Below are 23,512 nucleotides of genomic sequence, written 5' to 3' on the forward strand. Positions count from 1 at the left end.
CCCCAAAAAAAAACAAAAGAAGTAAAGGAATATAATTTTCATGCTCTGTATTATGGTGCGGGCGTAAAATAAAAATTTTTGTCGTAGAGGCGTGTAGGCGTGCCCTTTGAAAAGTTTAGATCAATTTCAAATTCCTTTACAAATTTGCAGGCGATGTTTTTATTTACGCTAACGGGAGAGTGTTTACGATAAACACTACAAAGTTGCGTGACCAGACAGACGGACAGATGAATAGGCGGAAATGTTGAGATGCATTCTAAATTTGAAAATGGCCAAGAATTTATATACTTCATAGGATGTTTAAGATGCTTGTTTCTGCGCGTTATAAAGATATAGAAAAAACAATTAAAATTTTGATACACTATAATATTGAGAAGGCGTGGTCAATTTTTTTCATTTTTGTGCATGAATATGCGTTCAAATTTTTGTACATTTATTTCCTGTATTTTATGAGTAATGATCAAAAACACAATTCTTTTTTTTATTTCTTTTGAAAAACAAAAAAAACTCCTTCTTCAAGCGATTTCGCCCATTTTGAATACCAATCTGCGTGCAAGAAGTTTCAATGTTTCTATGAAATGTGAACACGATAGCTTCACATTTGCGGCCAGGAGAATATTTACAATAGACATTACACAGATGGACAGACGGATATGATTAAATTGATTCAGAATTTGATGCTGATCAAGAATGTGTACACTTTGTGAGGTCTCTGATGTTTCCTTCTGGGCATTGCCAGCGTGAATATACCTCTCATACAAACCGAAGGCCTAGCGAATATATTTTTAATTCGATTCCAAACATAAATTGAAAAAAAAAAAAACAGAAAACAGAAATCTTGTTAAATTCACACAAAATCACAAATACAACAATTTATAGAAAGCGAAAAAATTATTTTTTTTTTTTTTTTTATTACAATTTCATTACGAACTTGCGGTTTGTAGTCTAGCTCTCTCTCGATTCAAAATTTTGCAAAAACCGAATATGTATATTATAAGCATAGCAAGGGGAATTAAACTCAATTGTTTACAATTAGGGAAAAAAAATCTCGATTTTCTGTTTACCATAATTACAGACGAGATTTAAAGAGTGCAGGAATTCACCTTAAAGCGGATATGGCTGGCTATCTTACATAAATTCTTTCTTTTCTTTTTTATTTTTTTATTTATTTATTTTTTTTTATTTCTTATTCGGTACAAAGTAATGAGTCATTAACAAATCGGAGACATAAAAACCCAGAAACAATAATAGCTATTATATTTTTTGTTTTTGTGCTCTGCCTAGAATCGTTTATTTTTGATTTCCTAAATGAAAGAACAGCAGCAAATAACGACAATAACAACGAACAGCAATAGAAACAAGATGAACAATAAGATGAAGAAGAAAATCGAATTTTAAATTACACTTGACTCTCATTACAATAAATATGCAATGCATTCGCCCGTAAGCCACATTCACACAGTTGATCAATGTATTCAAAGCAAAAAAAAAAAAATAAAAAATAAAAATAAAAAAATAAAATAATCATCTGCTTTGCTTTCAGAATTGTATTGATTCCTTTAGCGCGGTTTAAAATCTTTTCTTACTTTTCCTGCTGATACTGCAGCCGCTGCTTCAATATTGAATATTGTGTTCATATATGCTGAGTATTCAACAGGAATTTTTTTTATACGGCATGTTGCAGTGTACGTACTACCCTCGGGTGTGTATACGCGTTGGGGTGATGAAGACAGTGAGGGGGTCCAGGGGGGGGACAGGAGGGACAGGAGGGATTTCGTAATTTGTGGTATAAATCATTTTTTTAAATTGGCGTAAAAATTGAAGCGCCTGCAGTTGTTGCAATACGAAAACACTTTTAGAAACATTCTGTGTAAGAGTGTGTGTTGCAATTTGTATATAGCATCGCTTTATTCGTATATTCTACGCGTTCGTGTATCTAAAATTTCGCTTACAATGCATTGCCGGATAAATATACATATATATATATATATATATATATATATATATATATATATTGTTTAATTTGATTTTCATAGACAAGAGCGCCACAGTCACAGGCTAACTAGATAATGTTGTAGATATCTGTCTATCTTGTAGTATACAGTGTTTAATAAATGCATGTTCATGTTTTCACAAAAATTATAATTGAAGCATAAGGTGGCAATTTTTTTGAATGCAACTTAAATCATGATACAATTAACTAATTTTAATAGACTATTATTTATTTTTCTTCGCGAAACATGACAGAATATAAAGTAGCAAATGAAAGTAAAAAATTTGTACACAAATATAGAAATGAAATTGAGTTTACGACTTGTCATATATTTACTTAATATATGATGGCGTAGCTTTTTTAGATTACAAATCACATTTTTGTCGCGTTAACATCTTCCTCCATCTCCTTGATAGGGTATCTATTATTTTTAAAATTGAGAGATTGTATGGTACCGTTTAAATTCTTGGTTCTTTATTTTTTTTTTTTTTTTTTTGGCCAACATTCCGAGCTAAATGGTTTAATGCTGTTTAACTTTCTTATATAATTTGACGAAGGATGTTCATGTCAAATCTATTCAAATAACCCAAGTATGCTGAGAGTTTATATAAGAAAAAAAACATCTAAAACATAAAGCAACAACGTATAAACTCTACGAGGCGTGCAGAGCCAGTATGCCATTTTGAAAGTCGAAAATCTTTAATTTAGATAATGTTCCCCAATTTGGCCGAAGTCTATCAATCGACCTAATGGTGTCTGTAAATTAATTCAGCTAACGCCTTAAATTAACAGAAAAGAAGATGCTTTAGGTTGAGTCTTGCAAAACACAGTTGCTTAACCCGATATATTTTGCTCGCCAATTCGATCTTGCAATCTGAAAAATATTGGCGACGAATTTTATTATGACTTCTTCTTATTCTTCTTCTTTGGATTATTTGTGGCCTCTTCTTGGCCTCTTCTTGGCTATGGTAAACCCATTTCCGATTAGATCACCTCTGATGTATGATCATTTGCTATTAATGCATATATCAAATTCCGGCTTTTTGTTTCAATTTTTGCAATCATGAATGTGCTGGGCTGCCGCATAGCAAATCTAAATGCGGTTTGATCCTACATCGTCGTAGCTACAGCGTGTGTTTAGTCGGTGCAGGGATAGAATTTACCGATTGGGCACACACCCACTACGCATCAGACGTATCCCTATCTCTTTCCCTTTTTTAACTTCCTTCTAATCATCGTCGCGTTACAAATCGATAAGTTAATACAAAAGTTTCCAAGTGATCAGAAAAAAAAAAAGAAAAAGACTTTTCCTTTCTATGGCATCTAATGGGTATATGCGACAATATTTCATCCTTCAAGTAGGAATATATGGAATATATGTAGGATAATCGAGAATATAATTACAAATTGTGTAGAGAAAAGTAAGTGGTATTGAAACCTAAGCGATTTGCATTGAAATGTTTTTAAGCATGAACTTTCCAAGGCCACTTGCATCTCACACTACTAAGTCGTTACTTATTTATTATTTAAGAGGTATATATATATTATATATTATATTATTATAAGAGGTATATATATATATTATATTATTATAAAAGGTTATCTTATGAATCCAAACATGCGAATATAAATTTTCTGAAGACAACATTTGCGGAACGCTTCTCTAATGGTTATGTTAGCTACGTAAAAAACTAATTTAATTTTTTACTCTCAGGTTCAGTGCCGAGCTCCTATCCACCACAAATTCAAATACTATAATAATATATCTTCAAGTCAAACTTAAGAGCACATCCACTTTTGAATAAACAGACAAATGAAGATTTACGCTAAACAATATCTAATAAAATCAATTAACATCTTGGATTGTTATAGCTATTCTAGATACAAGGGCTTTTCCGAGAAAAGCGCTATAACGGTATCCTGGGCAAAGACAATATCAACGCATGTAAAAAGGTATTTTTTATCGGTCCATTAGCTAATCACTTTCCGAAAACGTATAAAAGTTTCAAATACTATTTTCATGCTTAAGAGATGAGAGATAAAAAACAACTTATATGTTATTTGATTAAGTCGACTATTTGTTGCACAAGTCATCCTATATAAATCATAGCCGGAAGAATTTATAAATGTCTTCGTCCTTTTACTTTAAATTATAATACATTTTGAAACGTAAGCGAATCTGATCTTTTTCAAATCTATAGAAAAAGTTTTACCCGAACATTTTATCCAAACCGGACTCTCTTAGTTATGGTCATTGTAGGAGATATTTTGTTAGAGACAAAATTATCTTTTCTTTCCTTTTAATGACTGAACTTTCTTTAAATCATCTATGTTTGTTTACTCCTATGCCTGAGTCGTTTAGGGAACCGTTAAAGCGAGGTATGAGTTCCTTTCGACGAGAATAGAGTTAAGTGAAATTAATAAAAATTTTCAACATTTTCTTAAGTCCGGCGCTAATGATAAGGATTTTTATTTTAGTTTAAAAAACAACAACAACAACAACAACAACATAACGCAACAGCATAAGGGGATTTAATGAAAAATGAAAAAAGAAAAACACACGAGCTTATGAGAAATGTGAGCGAGAATTTTGACTTGAAAAGGAAAATTCTTTCCAAAAATGCTGAACGCTGAAAGAGACGGATAGGCAGTCAGAATGACAACTAGCGTTGACTAAGTGCCATTAACATTGAATCAGTGAAGTTGGGCATTCGTTTCTTTTATTTTATCAACTATTAATTCTTCTTTTTTAGTCTTGTGCATCTGAAATCGACTAATCTCACGTATTGTCAAGAGTAAAAACGTGCCAGACCAAGCTGGTTTCTTGCTTTTCATTTTACTTTGTATTTTATGGTACATGGAAGAAGTAGCATATTTCTGGTTGCCATGTTGTTGTAGAGAAGCAGATCAACATCAACATAACATTGCCTAGTTAGTCAATAGCAGTGGAAGTAGTTGCCGTTGTCTGTATTGTCACACACAGTTAATGGTTTTTCTAAGGCATAGCGTGTGTTATTGTGCTTCCAATCGTGTTTGTAGTACGAGGAAAACAAAAAAAAATTCAAGGCAAATAAAATCTATGAAGGTCAGTAGTAGCTAAATATGGTCATTTAGTGACCGTTATACATTTATTAAAAGAATCGAAACAGATATATATACTGAGTGAGAGAAAGATTATGAAAGAGAGAGGGGGGGAGTGCGCGCGCGTTTAGTTTGTGTTTGAAATAGCGAGCAAGCGAGAGAAAGAGAGAAAGAGAGAGAGAGAGAGAGAGAGAGAGAGAGAGAGGGAGAGTGATAGAGTGCGAGGGGATATAAGGTAAAAAAATAAGTCGAAGAAAAATGTATTGAGAACTTAAGCAGATGAAAGTGTTCATTCATATATTTATGAAAATGGTCAAGACTTTTATATCTATATATATATACATATATATGCACTTCAGCTAACGTTAATTTTAAAACAATATGCAAAAAATGTTCATTTTTTCTCAATCAAATTTATTTCAAAAACTTTTTAGAGCATAGAAAAATTATATATTAAGGTGGTAGAACTCGAACCAAAGATAACTACTCTAGGTGCTAATTTAGATGAATCCCTTACCTTACAAAAGCAACACGATGAGACTCTTAGAAATATACAGGTAAGCCGAATGACAATTCAATGTCAATGCAAAGTAAATAAGAAAAAAAAAAAAAAAGGGGGAAAAAAAAAGGATTAATTTGAAGCTTATATCTCTTTAGAATCTTCCCGGTCCGATGGAAGAGTTTGTACATAAAGCTGATAAATTGCTAGCTAGCAAACGTATTAGCTCCGAACTAGTCAATGCCATGGCAGACACATTAAACGTCATTTGGTCAGATATATTGCACCTGCTCCAAGATCGTCAACATATATTGCATTTGTGTGCGCAATTTCATGAGAAAATGCTGCAGTGTCAACGACGTATGGACCAATTAGAGCAGGCCTGCACAGATACGATGATACCCATAGAAGTGTCTGCGGTACAAGAGTTCCTTAATAAATTTAAACAATTGCGCATCGATATGCTAACAGCCGTCATGGCCGCTCTGAAAGACGGCAACGAATTGTTGGCTCAATTACAAGAGTTGGAGAGCATGGAAACTTTAGATACACGGCCAGAGCATATCAAGCGTGATGCTTTACGTGCGGTACATCAAGTGCAGCAATGGTTAGAGAGTTTACATGATCGACGCAATGCCTTGGAGATAGCCTGGCAGACGAGGAAAAATCAATTAGAACAATGCTTGACATTGGCTCTATTAGGTCGGGAACTGCTTGAAGTAGAAACAGCTTTGCAAGAGCAACGTCACGAGATATCTACCACATTCTGTTTAGGTGAATGTGAGCATTCATCAAGTTTAGCATTGAAGAATTATAAAGAATGGAAACAACAGGCGTTGTTGCTAAGAGATCGAGCTTTAAAGATAACCCGAGCTAAAGAGAAATTGCAATCATCAGGCTCTTTTAGCGGTGACGAGGCTTGCGCTCGCGCTTATAATATATTAAGTGCTTGCACTGAACATTTAGATCTAGTCGATCAACGTGAACATTGGCTGCAGCAATCTCGCGATTTCTTCAACAAAGCCGAACACATATTAAAAGTTTTGGAAAAATTGGAAGTTGAGCTATCCAATGTAAGATTGCCCACAAATTCACCGGAAAGTTTTGCTATGTACAACAAAGTCGCCAGAGATGTAAATAATTTCACCGAAGAGCCTTTGCGTTTAGGTTATTGTATTTTAGATGAGGTGGGACGCACATTGCCTGAAACTCAGGGAATAAAAAGAGTTTTAGACGAAATTGAAAATCGTAAAGTGTACATTGAACGCATATGCGATCATAGCACTGAAGATCATCGAAAAGTACAACGAGCCTTGGACGAATTTCTTACACAATATAATGATTTACTAGATTGGCTTAAGTCGTCGGGACACAGTTACCTGCAGCAAAATGTGCGTATGGGCATAAATCTCGAGCAAAGCAAGCAATTTCTTTTGCAACACCATGAGCTAATGCAAGATTTAGAGGTTAGTTCATATAATATATATTTTCGAAACAAATAGAAATTTATTAAAATTATTATTATTACTTCATGCAGATTAAAGGTGAATTAATAAATTTATTACTTGAATCGATCAAAACGCATTTAGAATCGCTAAGCGCTCAACAGCGTTACGACGTGGACTCGAAAGCTGAAGCTTTACACAAACACTGGATTGATTTAAAGGATATGGTCTTAAAGCGTGTCGATTATGTAACATTGTTAATAGAGTTCTTTGAGAAAACGAACGAGCTCGCTAGTCAAATTGATAACTTGAAGCGTCAACTCTCTCAGACACCGAACGAACAAAAATTGCAATTCTTAGAGGAGACTTGGCAAAACATACGCGGCAATTTCACCGAATTGAAAACTCTTGGAACACGGTTTTTGTCTACAAAAGTATGTAAATTTTATAGAAAGTATTTGGTATTCTCAATAGTCTTTTTAAACTACGCGGGAGTTATTAATTAATTGCTTTTCATTTTCATTTTTATTATTTGCTTTTAAATCGCTCTTGCTAACCGTGTTACGACTAATATTGAATGTTGCCTGTAAAGTTTGTGATGTGTGATGATTTTAGCAAGTAAACTTTCCTCCTTTTATTACTGTTTCCTTTTTTTTTTTTTTTTGTTTTTTTTTTGAATGGCTCAACTAAGAAAGTATAGGCCAATCACTCACTACTACTACTACTACTACTACTACTACTACTACTACTACTAGTAGCCATAATTAAGTCATAGCAGTCACGCAAATTGTTAACTGCTGACAAGTTAACCTGCGGACAAGTTAAAGTGTTGAAAAGTTAAAATAAACAGAGAGTTAGAGTTTATTGATTGATAAGAGGGAGGAGTTAGTTACGTTATGTTAAGATATTTTATGCAAATTTTAATTAAAAATTTTTCAATATTTTTATGAAAATTTTATCCATAAATTTTAATTAATTTTTGTTCATAAAACAACCGGAAATTAAAAGAAAAATTTGTTCTTTGCAAGTCTTTTATGAAAATATTTTAATAAATCTTTTCCAAGAAAAAAAAATCTTAATAGAATCAGAGAATCAAAGCTTATAGAAGCATAACAGAGACTTTTTCTTTAAATATTCGTTTGTAATATCGGGTAAACGGTTGCTTCCCTTTAAACGTTTTTTTACAAAAGTCTTTAGTCTTTATTTTTTAAATATTTTACTTAACCGGGAATATTTTCATAAACATAATTTACTTAGGTTACGTTACGAAAATAAAAGAAACAATTGCTTATATGTTCGAGTAAAAATGCGTATATTGTCGGAAATTGCCGCCATCCAAATAGTAAAATATCATAGCCCGCTATATATGTATATATATATATATCTTTATAAGAAATGTATATATTATTCCGGTGTGGGCTTTAAATGATTCAAGCGCTGCATTTGACATTTTTTATAGTTTTGAAAATTAGTTGAAAAACTATTAGAAGCTTGGTATATTGCATATATTTTAATCGGTTAATTGTGCCGACTTCTTTAGCGATCTCTTTATCGATATGCGCGTATACTCGCCAAACACAGAATATATGTATTATGAAGTTTGGTTGTAATGAAAGCGCTTGATAAGATTACAAAAATATTTCATAATGATAAAATTTTGCCGAGATATTCCTCAAATACGGATAGACGGATCATAGCGTATATTCACTGCGTCATTCACAATTAACAAGTTAATTTAGCTCAGTAAATATGATTGGAAAGTAAACGAGAAACGCTATTGTAAGTTCATATGATTGGTTAGGTGTTGAAAAAAGATCTAAAAATACCTTGTCTGAAACTTGAACGAAAAATACTCCAAAATATATTAGATATGTATTTTCTGTATCTAGGGACTTAAGGTTAAGCGTTAAGGTTAAGCGGTCATTAGAATCTACCTTAAGACAAGTATCGAGCAAATCAGATAAACATGTGAAAACTATGCACATATTTATTAAAAATGTGTACACATCGTTGGGACGACTTACGGTAACTATTTTTATTAGGAATTTTCCAGGCCGCATATGGCAAATATCATGTCGATATCTGTCGTCTATTGTCAGTAATGCGTATATAGGTCGTAAAGATTTTTATATGACAAATGGACAAATGGACTTCGTGATATGGTACTTTTCTTTAGCTGTTTCTGTTTCGATTTTTCTATATAAATTTCATCGATGTCGGTCGGTCCAACTAAAAAAACGATCGATAAATGAACCCAGGGGATGGACAAAGTACTACGAACACCTGACAAATTCACAATATTTATTTATTAATAAGGTGTCGGGCCACCATTTGCTTATAGACTACAATTCTTTACGGCATAGAATCGTAAAGTATTTGACTGAGTAGCTTCTGACGGAATGTGGTACCTTTTTTATACCAAAACATCCATCAGTTCATTCAAAGTTTGCTAAAGATGGTAATCTGCTCCTCACTCTCTGCTATAAAATTTTTCATAATTGTTCAATTATATGAAAGCCTGGCGATCGTGCTAGCTAGGGAAAATATTTAATACTATTCTAATGCTACTCCGACCAAGATTAAGGCTTTTTGACTATGTATATGGGCGTATTATCATCATGGAACATGGCAGGGTTTGTTGTCGAAATATTCATTCGCAATAATCCGGCCAGTAATATAAACGGGAAAACCAGCTGATCACCGTGTTATATAGCCGTTCAAATCATAACGAAGCCTACTCCATGTTTGGCTGTAGTAAGCAGGCAGCTCGAATCGTAGGCTTGTTTTGAAGTTCTCCAACCCCATCCTTTGTAAGAAGCAATGTGAACGATGATTGGTGTCGGACCATACTGTATTCTTCCAATGATCAAATGTCTAAGCTTTATGATCGTGGCACGACTTCCTTCGCGGCTTAGTGTTTCGCAATTGCAGGCCGCTTAAGTATAATCTACAAGATTTGACATTTTAACTTTGCAATATATATACGAGTCGTATTATTTACGTAGAAGCAGTGTTGCCAACATGCGACAAAATGATACTATATTGTATAGTGTTCGTATTATTTTGTTCATCCCATGGGAAGCGTATTTATTACGAAGTTCTATGGGATCTTTTTGGTTTTTCAAATGATAAAAGGCGCATTACTTTAACCTCTGAGTATTGCGGGTAACGAAATTATTTGTATTTACTTAGGATTATTCCCAATATAATCAACTTTAGCACTCGTAATTGAGTGTGCTTTCATGGCTGTTTACATGGCAGAAGTGCAAGCACCAAAGGAAAATACTGAAGCTGTACGGGGGAGTGATTGCAACCAATAATTAAGATTTATCGACTATGTATGGTTATAAAGAGTTAAGTATCTCCGTACGATCGGCTAATGTAGAACATATTTTTATCCGTCACTTAAGAAAGAAAGATCCGATATAGCGGAATAGAGGAGTTTAAAAGAATTTCATTGATGTTTCCACTTCTTCAGTTCGTTATAAATATCTGGCAGCAGACTTTTTAATCAAATTAAAGATGCATGATAGCATTTAACAACAAAATAAATGCTTGCGCTTTTCAAAACTTTTCCTACAAAATGATGATCAATTTTATAATTATAGGGTCCGTCTGACAATGGTGGCCAAGTAGGCAAAGCATCTCGACTAACAACTAAATGGTTGTGGCGTGCTAGTGCTTTAAGACTTTAGTCTTACAAATTATTTCTCTGACTGAATTAATTACAATATAATAATAATAATAATAAAAATAATAGTAATAATTATAGTTATGGCATAGAGTCAGCAAAATTTGGGACACCTTAAAATATTTTGATTCTATGAATTCTACGAAAAGCCTGACATTTTAACTTTATCCGTTTGTTGCCTGAGTGAGTCATCGAAACATCAGAAATTGATATTAGAACACAAACTACTGCTTCCGAAATTGCTTGCCAACTAGAATAAAACTAGATTTGCAAGGCAATAAATATCTCATAAACACATTAGGGAAGATATTGCGTACAAGTACTCCTCCTTTCAAAAATCATTACCTTCATCGTTAGTGTACAGCACATTGCCCCAATTATAGAGTCCAATATAATTGTAAATACAGTCTGGCACAATCTATTCGCGCGGTGCCGGAAAATAGCGTTTAATCGTTCAATACCTTTTTGCCAACGCACATTCGCGATATCCTCCCCGTACACATTTAGTACTTTTATGTATTACTTGAGGGCGCGCGAGTGCTAGAGAATTGCATAAATTGATTCAAATTTTCCCGTTATGAAGACTGTTATTATGTGACGAATAAAAAGAAAATTGGCGATAAAGTTTTATTTAATGACCACGACTTCGCAAACGCGACAAACGCGGCAGATAAATTTTTGGTAGAGTAATTGATGAATAATCAGAAAACATTATTGAAGAACGCAAACACACACTACTTTCTTGCTTATTGAAGAAAGAAGCTTTCATCACTCAATCCTAGATTCTTTTTTTGACATGACCAGTCAGAAGGAAGATAGGGAAAGAGAAAGAAATAGGGAGGTGGTAGTGGTGATCTACCACCACTCGATAAGCACTCACACTATTGCTATTTACCAAAGGAATCTCTATAATTGGCACTTGAGAATCGAACCCGCGAACACTGAGTTTTGATAGATAGTTACGTTCTAACTCACTCGGCTACTCAGACGGACTCAGCTAGTTGGCCTTATTGCCACGATTAATTATTACACTTAATAATAAAATAATATATTTGATCTTTTATGATATGACAGCATGTAAGTAAATCTTCAAGTTTAAAATTCCTCAAGGCGAAAAAGACTGCCTGAAGTCACATTTAGAAAAATCAGTAAATCATGGATCGCAAAAAAAAAAAGAAAAGAAGAATTCTGCAACACTTCAAAGTATATATCGTGAGATGTTATCGCATGCAATTTATTTTTATTTATTTGATTTTTACCTCTATTATCTAGAAGCATATGCCAAAATCGCGAGTATATATTCAAATGTTGCGATTAAATATCTATTGTAAATATTGTTATTGTTGTTGTAAAAACAAATTTTAACATTCAATTTTTATGACGAGTATATAAGGGATAAGTCATTGCCAAAGTCTATGAGTATTCATGCATCATTAATTTAATTGACAAGTGGAACATTTGTGATTAAGAATTTTACTACTTGATTTACTTGTTGCGCAACCACCACTGTCTTATAACGCATTATAGATGATTTGCCCGATTGCTTGGAAAAAACATAAAATACAACATTTGATTTCAATTGCAAGCAGGGAAAGTTGGTGAATAATTAATTGTTCTTGTTATTCTCCTCGACTTGCAGGGGGTGTTTTTTTTTTTTTTTTTGAAAAAAAACATAAGAAAACGAAATTTTTCCCGCTTTTAAAGTCATTTATTTTCTTAACACCAGCTAAATGTCTGAATATTTTAAAGTTACAGAAGCGAACCGGAATAAAAAAAAAATATTTCTCTTAAAGTGTTAATATGTTAAAAATAAATGAAATAATTCTACGAAAAAAAAGAAGCGAAACTTGCAGCGAAGGGGTGTTAAGAAATACTGCTTTAGCAACTTCTTTTCTATCTAAAATTAAAAACAAACCGATGAGGAGAGACTCTTTCTAAAATTAGAGATTGTTTCTTCATTGTTTTGTACTATAAAAAGGAAAGGGAGGGGGGGGTTCGTAATAAGATGCTCATATGTGTACAACATCTTGCCAATAATATGTTTATAGCCTGAGATGATTTTGCAATACCGACAGTTTTTACTGAATGCCTGCCTGCCTGCCTGCCTGCCTGCCTGCCTGCCTGCCTGTCTTTCTTCTTGCATGTGGAATAATTATTTTTGTAGGAAAAATTTCATTTCCAAACATCGTTTCAGCGATAGGCGATATAAGCTAAACTTATTTTTTTAACTTATCTGCTAAACACTCGGCTTAACTATTCATTAACGGTATTTAGTAATCATATATATATGATTTCATATTTCTTTTATAAAATTGTTCATCCTATAGGCCTGGTGCTTTGGGATTGGAACTCAAATTTCCCAACATTCAAATATCCGATTATCAGATCTATAAAATTTCTCGGAATGTTTTTCAAATCAACGCAGTTCGTATGAACGCGTTGCATGCGATTCTAATTGCATTTTCATAATCCAACAGTCCAACTATAAAAACGGCATAGAAAGGGAATAAATGAAAATTGTATTTTTATAAATGTTTCGATACAAGAACATATTTGCTATCATTCATGTTTATACCCTACTATTCATTTGCGATACAAAAGTATATTAAGTTTGTGCGAATGTATGCAACACCCAAAAAGACTTGCAAAAGGATATAGACGCACATTTTATCATACCGATCGATTCAGTATCACTTTTTGTATCGACCTAAGGTTGGCTGTTAATTTGTCTGCCACGATTTATCTTCATCAACCTACCGCAACATCATTTTACCTTTTTTTAATCCTACTTATTATTCCAAATCTATTTCATCGCTCAGCTGCGCTACACTTCTACCAACGTTTTTGCCAATTCTCGAAAAAGTTATCACAATCGATATCGGGAATGGCCTTTAAAGGCCTTTCTGCGATTCTTCAATCGGATCAAAATATTGTCTGCGGAGTGATCTTCTGAGTTTAGGAAATAGCCAGAAGTCACATGTGTCTAAGTCAGATGAATATCACGTAGTTGTAGAACGATATGGTTTCAGTTTTTAACGGAATTGTATCGAACAACTGATACAGTGTGAGATAGCGCTTTACCGTGAGGCAACAATTAAGAGTCAACTTTCCACAATTGCGGTCTCGTTTTGCGAATAGCTTCACGCGAACGACGCTTAACACTCAGACAATAGTCCTTGTTAACGGCTGGGCCAGGCCGAAGGCATTAGTTGTGTACAACGTCACGATAGTCGAAGAAAACTATTAGCATCACTTCCATTTTAGAGCAACTTTGTCGCGTTTTATCCGGTCTTACCTTACCTTTTGCACGATTGACCGATTTTTTCCGGATCATATGCGCAGAAGATCCAAATCTCTTCTCCCGCCATAAAGCGTTTGATGACCGATTGATATTCAATATATTTACATGACGAGGGGGAGTTCAGCAATTTTTCATTATCTCTGCCATTGATTAAGCAAAGGGGTAAACTCGTGAATTTTATGCCTTACGTCGAACTTTTTAACACCAGTTGCTACTTTCTTTTCCCGATAATTGATCGAAAACAGACCAAACAAAAAAAAAACGGCGTATAAAAGGGTTTTAAAAAAGGTAGCGTTAGCAGATGATTCCGAAGATGTTTACAAAATTGCAAAATTTTTTAATTTCAAAAATTTATTTAAGTTTTATATAAATTTTGCATTAATAAACGTAATCGATTTTGTTATCGATTAATATTTATTTGATGTGAAAGATATTTTGTTAGGCGTAGACTTAGTCGCATTGACTTGGTCATTTTGTTCTTTCGTGAATGTTTCCGATTGCGACGAGCGGACAGACTAACTTTAAGGTAAATATTTACCAATAAGTGATAAGATCTAACTGAACGGGCATTCCGCTGCTTAAATTTCCGTTTATAGGAAAATGAAGAAATGCCATTAGAGAAGCAATTAAGTTATAACATTAATATGAGTGAGAGAACATATTTTAAACTTAAATAAAAATGTACGAAATACGGATTTTATAAAAGTCCCTTAGCAAATCAAATCGTATATGATTGTAGAAAAATTATCTGAATTATTAAAAGGTCAGATAAGTGCATTTACATTTTAATGGTTACTCAAAAATTTCAAGGTACAGGATTTTGAATAATTATAGTACATAATTATATGCAAATGCTTTGCCCGTAGATAGGGTGTTCTTCTAAGAGCCTGATATGGCAACCAATAGCCTGCTAAATTTAATACTAATTAAGAAGAAACATTATAAGCAAAATAAGAGGAGAAAAATTGTTTTATTTTTTTTTTATTTTTTTTATTTTTTATTTTTTTTTTTTGGATTTAAGTGCTTATATGATGGCCCAATTATTTATAAAATTTTGTATATTTTCCTTACAACCATCGTAAACGAATTTACAGTGAGTCTGAAAATTGCTGCTACAACAACATTTTATAAAAAGATTGGAAAAAAACGCCAAATTCATTAAATGACATGTACTCGGTTTATGTTAAAACCGGTTACTCGAGCTTTTTTATCTGATTAATCGGGTTCATTCGATTAATACTCATCAATATTTCAAAGCCGCTACAGATCCCTTCAATTCTTTTCAATAACATTCATTTAAGCATGCCGTTGCATGTTCATTACACTCTATCAACTTCAGAAAAATTTTAAATAATAATAATAATAAGGGAATTATTTCGGATGTTTTTCTATTATTTATTTCGCGGTAAGACTAACGCACACATATCTCCGGGTTAACTTAATGTACATTTCAAAATTTAAGGTAACGACTATAAAAATCTAATAAATATAAACACAGAGAGGGAAAAAACAAAGAGGAAACAAAGGCAGCAAAACTTCTTCTTCCATTCCCGTAAACAAACCAAATGCTATACTAACCAGACACCGATGAAACGGTACGCCTAAAAAGCATAACATGTTGGCAACATAAAATTTCCAACTTGAAAATTTTTATTTGCACTATATGTGTGTGCGGGTATTGAAAAATGGTTTTATTTTTTAGAGAACAAAAAAAAAAAAAAAAAAACAAATTGAAAGAAGGGAACGCAAATAAAAAACTAATTTTTTTTTTACGTATTTTTTCTTTTCTATTTCTGTCGTGTTTCGCGTTTACTGGCGGCTGACAACGCATAAACAACATTAACGTGATAATGATGAAAACACTGACGACGATACTAATGATAATGATGATCATTGTGCATAAATATCCGTCGACTGCGCATTAGATTTTGGATCTATATCTTGAAACGAAATCCTCAGCAATTGCTGTCGAAGATATCCTCAACGATTTTAGTAAGCAACAAATCGATGTAACAACCAGTTTAGAAAGTTGGACAACGCATATAGCGGAAAAGCGTGAAGTTGAAATAATACTGGAAAAGATCATGAGTGAAAACGAAGAGGTATGTGCGTAACAGCATAAAGATGAATAAAAGTGTGTATAAAAAAAAAAAAAAAAATAAATAAATAAAAAATATATTTAAAAAGAATTCAAATTTAACATAATATTAAGAAAAAAATTATAATATAATAAGGAATTTATTTCATCAATATTCAACTTGTAAGTTAAGTTAAGTAAGTAAATGCAGTTTGTTTCTATCCTCGTCACAGAAGATATTCCAAAAAAATTATGAATTATTTGCAACGCATTAAAATGCACGTCGGTTAAGTTTCATAAAGTTTATAAACATTTTTGATAAGCGCATGAATACCGAAATCAGTTTTGTCATTTCTCTCATTATCTGCCCATCTGTTGAAGTCATCATTATGAATTCACAATTGTATCACAATAACACAAACTTCATCTCAAATCCTCTCTTATTACCGTCGTCAACGTGGATTTGAATGTCGGTAAAATCGGTCAAAGCATTGATCCATTATTATTAGATAAGCATAAGCAAACAAATCGATTTTGCTATATATATGCTATCTACTTAGCATAATTACCTACAAACAGTACTAAATTCTAAATAAAATCTGTATGTGATATGTGTTGTGGGACGTGCGTCCGATGTGTTGAGTCAATGGATTTTGGCTTCATTTTGCAAGCAAACATCGTGTGGAAGTTATTGTGAATATTCTAAGATTCAATATAAGACGGAGGTAATATTTTCTTCTTATTTAAATCATTCCTTCCTTCGTTCTCAAGATTGATTGTTATCTTAGAAAAACAATTGTTGAATAAACGCTTCACGCTGAAACTAACACATATTTTCGATGGTGCATCTAATAAGTAAATGACGTAAATAATCGTAAAAAAGTAAGAAAATTATATTCGGCTGTGACCGAAACTTTTATACCCATCACCGTTATATTAGAAAGGATCAAAAAAAAAAAAAAATTAAATCAACTAAATTTTCATTCTCAACAATATGTAGTGGGCGGGGTTGATTGATCTTTTTCCTATTTTCAAAATAAAAGCTTTAGTCGCCCGGGCGTGTCATAGTTGTAGACATATCCTTTGAGAAGTTTACTTCCAAATTCTGTTGCAAATTCGTAGCCGATATCTTCATTTTTTGCGAACGAGAGAATATTTCTTATAATGATCTAAAAAACCAACTAATTATTCATTTTCAAGGGATATTTTCGCTTTACGTAATACTGGCACATTTTCAATACCAACCTGAGTGCAAGAACTTTCAATGTTTCTGTCAAATTGGAATTCAATAGATTCATGTTTGCAGCGAAAAGAATGTTTATGACAGACTTTACACAGACGGACAGACGGACAGACAAACATGCTTAAATCAATTTAGGATTTGATGCTGATCAAAAATATATACACATTGAGGCGGTGTCTGATGCTTCCTTCTGAGAGTTGCAAACCCTTTGACAAAAACGGGTACATACCCGTGGATATAGAAAATGGAGATTGAATAGCGCTAGCATCCAAAGTTATCGGCTTTATTTAAAAACTTTATCGCATTTGAGATTTGAACCGACGACCATTGAATTGTTAATCAGCATACTTTGCGGCCACTACTCGGCCACTCAGGCGGATGATAGATTAAATAAAATCATAATTATTGCTAATAAATAAATAAATAAATCTTTAATATAATTATGAAGTGAAGCAATAACGACAACATTAATTCTATAGTAAAATCTTCCTTTTAGAATTTTAAATAATTTTTTTTTTTTTTTTTTTTTTTTGCTTTTTACGTTCTAGACAACTTTGAAAACAACTAAGGTCGATACGCAATTGTATCCAATATTCACAACATCGTCTGTTGATGCCCAGTATTTGCACTCGCATTCTATTGAAAAATTGAAATTGGTATTAAAAGATATTGATCAAGCGCAAAATGAGATACAAGAACGTGTTCACACTACATTGGCTATACATACAAAGGATACGGAGTCTATGCAAAAAATCGAACAAGTCATTAGTAATTTGCGTACATTAAAATCTAAATTGGATGGCATACGTTATGATTATAAAACATTGCTGGAGAATGTTTTGCAATTTTTGGATAACGTCGCAAAATTACGCAAAGATATCGATGAATATTTTGTTAAACAAAAACAGCAACAACAGCAGCCGCACACTGAAGCCATTGAACGATGTATCGCAGAGCATGAGAAGTTTCGTGATTTGTCTATGGATAAATTTAGATCGCTGATCACACAATCGGAATTGTTAATTGATCGTGTACGCATATTAGAGCCAGCGGGAGCGAAAGAGATCGATACCGATCGTATATTGAAATTATTAGAAGATTTGCGTTTACATTTTGAGACCTGTAACGGTGAAAGAATGTCGACATTGGAACGTTTAGAACGATTAGAACAATTTAAAAATGATTTAAATGATATTAATCGTAGCTTGGATAGCGTTTCTCATCAATTGAGCGAAATAAATAATCAAAATATAGATAGCTTGGCGGCGGCTAAAACGACTTCATTGGCTTTCGAATATTTTGAACGCACCATCGAGGTAAGTAATCAATGAAAAAAGCGAGAAAATGATTGAAAAGATGAGACAAGTATTGTTTTGTTTTCATTAAAACGCTATTGTATTTAACTCTCTTTAGAGTTTAATGCCAAATTTTTTAAAGCCAACTAAACATGAAATACGTTGGGGTTGTTATCTGCACGCAATGGAGGTATTTAAAAAGCCTAGTAATTATAATAATATTTGTATAATTTAGTAATCACGTTATTATGTGTGTGCTTGTGTGTGTGTGTGTGTGTGTGTGCTTGTGTGTGTGTGTGTGCGCGTATGTATGTGTATGTGATTTTTCAATGTTTTTCAATCTGTTTTTCTTTTCTTTTTTTTTTTTTTTTTTTAATTTTTAAATCTTTCTTTTAATTACGTGGGCGCATGGAACAGATATGCACCATATGTCCATATTCATTGTCTCGATTTGTCGTACATAGCCTACAACATTTTGTACATAAAATAATGTGTTCTTCTTCTTTGAATGCGAAGATTATGATTTTAATTCATTTTTTCGAATAGAAACTAAGCATATTGTTGTAGCTATGACTTTTTACTATGCGATGAGACAATATGTAGTAGCGCATTTCACACATCATTTCAAATAAACTATTTACAGGCAATAACTATTAAGGTATATATTAATACATGCTTTAGCGCAAGTTTTCTAAATCTTCATGTGACTTCTGCAGTCCTCGAATGGGAAGAGTGAATATTTCCTTTCAAACATCTGTGTATCTAATCAGTCTGAGACACGACTCCAAGATATAGGAAATTGTAAAATAAAATTTTTGAAGAATTTTCTAACTTCACAAGAGTGAGTCCCAGTCCCTAAGAATTGTAACATTCGTAGGCGAAATGTTTTTATATTAAACTTTAGCCTAAATTTCGTTACTTTCTACCTTCTTTCTTTTTCAATAACCGACTTAAGTGTAATACATACATATTATACATATATACATATATACATACATACACACATATCTGCAATGAGATGAAAAAAAAACTTTTAATAATATTTTTTTAAAAACATTGATGCAATAATCATAGCAAATTGAATTTGTTAGTAAATTTCTGATCATTTTTTACAGTTTGTTCGTTGAAACTGATAACAACTTATTACTGTGTCTCAGGCAAAGCATAGGCATATAGGCACACGGGCGCACATATCTTCACATATTTCGAATTGAAAATAAAAAAAGTATTATTCTTAGGTTTTCAATTTCGGTGAAAGCATATTTATTTTTATATATCAGTCAAGCAATAAGAACAACAATAAGATCAATGAGACGGACAAAGGATATAATGTGATACAGAAATCTTTTACTCGAACTGCATGTTAGCACATATTCTTCACATAGTTTTAAGACGTGCATATACATATCTGATGTTTATATGTTTTGTGCATATATGTTAAATAAAAATAAATAATTTTTTTTTTTTTTTTTTTTTTTACATTAAGTTTTTTTAAAACTGCAGCATCCAACAATCGTTTATATGTTAGGAAATAATATTTACGCGAGCATATCTCGGCAGTGACATGAGTTTCATTGCATTTTAAAGCAAATTTCTGAATGACAGCAACAGCTGTGCTGGCCATTTGTGATTAGACATTTTTTTTTGTTCAATATTGCTCCTCTTCATTTTCTTTTTGCTCATGTTTTATTTAAAAAGTAATTAATGCAAACAAATTAATTGATTCGAAGTTTAAACAGTTGGTGGGCAGAGCTTTTTCCTTTTCCTTTTTTTTTTTTTTTTCTTTTTTTGTATTTTATCAAAAATTTGAAATTCTGTTAAGCGTTTTTTTTTTCGTGCATATGTCTAATGGCACAAATGAATTTTAAAATTGATATTATGTCTTTAATTTACAGTTACTTGAGAAACGTATCGAGAAGTTCACAGAGAATACGAAACAACAGTTATTAATTACAAACCCCGAAAGTGAGTCATATGTCCGAGAACAATTAATTAAGATCGCCGAGAAGTGGCAACAATTTAAAGATCAGGTTAAACAAAAACGCAATGCACTTAATCAAGCCAGTGAATTCTTTGAAGTGGTCGAGAAGGTATTATTTGCATTTTTCCATCTGTTTTGTTCATTTGCTTATATTGATTGATTTTGTTATTAATGCTTTCAGATTGACGCTGAACATCACGAGATCAGTTATTTTTACAATAGCGTTTCGAATAAGATTACTTATTTAAGGGACTCAATAGAAGCGAAAAATTTAATTAATGATATCGAGAAATATGTGAACGAACGTGAAAAACCTTTACGCGAGAAATTGGACAGTGCTGCCAAGTGTCCGCATGACATGAACAAAGTCTCTCAATTGTATAACGATGTTATGACCATTTTTCAAAATTTTGCCAAATTAAAATCAGACATTAGTGTCGTGCAAGAACGATTAAAGAATGAAGAGCGTATGAGAGAGCAACAAGAGAAGGAGGCACGGGAACGTGCTGAAAGAGAGTGCGCGAAACGCGAAGCTGAGGCCCGAGAGAGAGCTGCCCAGGAGGAGGAAGCACGTCTGCAAACGTTGAGAGAGCAGTCAGCACGTGAACAAGCCGAACGTGAACGGTTAGCACGGGAGTTAGCTGCTCGAGAAAAAGCGATTTGGGAAGAAGAGCAGCGCTTATTGATCGCACGAGAGAAAGCAACCCGTGAGCAAGCTGTACGCGAAGAAGAACTTAAACATCTAAGAAATTTACGCGAAGAGGAGGCGCGTATTCGAGCTGCTCAAGAGAAAGCAGCGAAAGAGCAAGCGATCCGCGAGCAGGCTTTACGTGAAGAACAACAACGATTACAAGCTGCATGCGAGCAAGCGGCTCGCGAACAAATGGCTCGTGAACAAGCGGCTCGCGAAGAGGAACTCTCGCGCTTAAGAGCCTTACGAGAGGAAGAAGCACGCTTACAAGCTGCTCGTGAGCAAGCAGAACGCGAACAAATCGCTCGTGAGCAACTCGCCCGTGAAGAGGAACTTGCTCGCTTAAGAGCTTTACGCGAAGAAGAAAAACGTTTGCAAGCTGCTCGTGAACAGGCAGCTCGTGAACAATTGGCCCGTGAACAATTGGCTCGAGAACAGGCGGCTCGTGAACAAGTCGCACGAGAGGAGGAGCTTGCCCGTTTAAGAGCTTTACGTGAAGAGGAAACACGCTTACAGGCTGCTCGAGAGCAATCCGCACGCGAACAATTGGCTCGCGAACAAGCCGCACGTGAACAAGAAAAAATTCGCCTTAAAGCTTTACATGAAGAGGAGTTACGTATACAAAGGCTACGTGCACAAGCAATCCATGAAGAAGAAATTCGTTTACAAAAATTACGTGAACAAGCAAGGCATGAAGAGGAGGTTCGCTTAAAAGCAATGCGAGAAGAAGAATTACGTTTAGCAACTTTACGTGAACAAAGTCAACGCGAAGAAGTGAAACGACTCCAAAGCTTAACTAAAGAAGTAGAGGTTTTTACTCCGTTAAAGTATGAAGTGCCCCTTTTTGTCGCACCTCTACAACCGGCCATAGCTTATGAAAATGAAAAATTCATTTTTGAATGTGCGGTTAGCGGACTACCAGAACCCACTATTGAATGGTTTAAAGACGGTGTTTCGATACAAGGTAACTCAGATTATAAAACTACGTACGACAAAGGCTTATGCCGGCTAGTAATCGACGAAACTTTTGCTGCTGATTCAGCGCATTACACATGTCGTGCTACTAATATGGTGGGCGTAGGAGAAACAAGTGCTAATTTATCAGTTCGTGAAAATGTTTCGAACATCCAGATGATACCGCCGCACATAGTACGTTTCCTAGAAAGCAGTCGCGCCAAAGAGGGAAGCGCCTTTGAATTTGCCTGTACCGTAACAGGAAATCCTCTCCCCACGGTTCAATGGTACAAAAATGATAAGTGTATTGATGATTCTCCTGACTATGTTATCTGTTACAATAATGGTGAAGCGAAGTTACGTTTCGAGGAAGTCTTCTTGGAAGATGATGCTATCTATACGTGTAGTGCTTCAAATACCGCAGGCATAGAACATTGTTCAGCAAGTTTAGTAGTAGAACGTAAGCAAGTTTTATCAAAGGAGTTGAAAATAATACATAAAAAAAAATGCTTTCCTGAAATTTTTTAGCGCTAGAACCAACCGAAATTCCTCACTTCAAAATACCATTAAGTAATGTTATGGCTCGTGTTGGTCAAAAAATTAAATTGGAAGCTTTAATTGGGGGACTGCCAATACCGGATATATGCTGGCTCCACAACGGTAAACCGTACAAGCCACGTGAAATGAAGGTAAGCGATTTTCTTATTTAGTTTCATATACGCTATAAAGTTATGTAATTTAGCCAAAATAAATTGATCACGCAATTGACGTCAATTAAAAAGATTAATTAATAAATTTATTTATTATTTGTTTAATTGACTTGCCCAACTATCCATCTGAACAGGGACAAGGCAACCAGAAGTGATTAATATGATCCAAGTCGAACAAGTGCTTTATCATCTTAGATCATTAACAATAAATTTTTTAATAGATGGCAAAGTGATCGTGTTATCTGCATTCATGCATCCGTTCATATATATGGTACATATAAATGACATCTATGTAATATTTGTGTCAAGTTAATGAAATTTGAAAATTATGAATATATGAAATTTAATATATATATATATATATATATATATGTGTGTGTGTGTGCGTGTGTATTTGTATATAATATACATGTACATATATTCACGTTCATGTATAAATATTTATAAAATTTCAAATATATTGAATGCATGCATGCATGCATACCAAGGCAAAATTGGCCATAACGTCGAGTAAAATTTGGTTAAGAAGCGGCTGTAGGCTTTCGCTCTCA

General features: G+C 33.6%; 1 protein-coding gene across 15 annotated transcripts in view; it reads left to right on the forward strand.

Annotated features, from left to right (window-relative positions):
* The window catches only part of LOC119645211 (titin), a 152,221-nt gene that overhangs the window by 83,754 nt on the left and 44,955 nt on the right, over positions 1-23,512 (forward strand). For 8 of the 15 annotated variants that reach the window (XM_038045238.1, XM_038045236.1, XM_038045243.1 and 5 more), the window contains 6 exons: positions 15,936-16,112; positions 17,879-18,646; positions 18,744-18,815; positions 20,521-20,715; positions 20,788-22,711; positions 22,780-22,940. In XM_038045238.1, coding sequence (XP_037901166.1) covers positions 15,936-16,112; positions 17,879-18,646; positions 18,744-18,815; positions 20,521-20,715; positions 20,788-22,711; positions 22,780-22,940 — 3,297 coding nt within the window. Of the gene's footprint in view, positions 1-5,508; positions 5,632-5,731; positions 7,040-7,110; positions 7,453-15,935; positions 16,113-17,878; positions 18,647-18,743; positions 18,816-20,520; positions 20,716-20,787; positions 22,712-22,779; positions 22,941-23,512 lie in introns of all 15 variants that reach the window. The other 7 variants (XM_038045248.1, XM_038045240.1, XM_038045244.1 and 4 more) reach the window with 3 other exon arrangements.

The sequence above is a fragment of the Glossina fuscipes genome, unplaced genomic scaffold (assembly GCF_014805625.2).
Source record: "Glossina fuscipes isolate IAEA_lab_2018 unplaced genomic scaffold, Yale_Gfus_2 1, whole genome shotgun sequence".
Classification (NCBI taxonomy): Eukaryota; Metazoa; Arthropoda; class Insecta; order Diptera; family Glossinidae; genus Glossina; species Glossina fuscipes.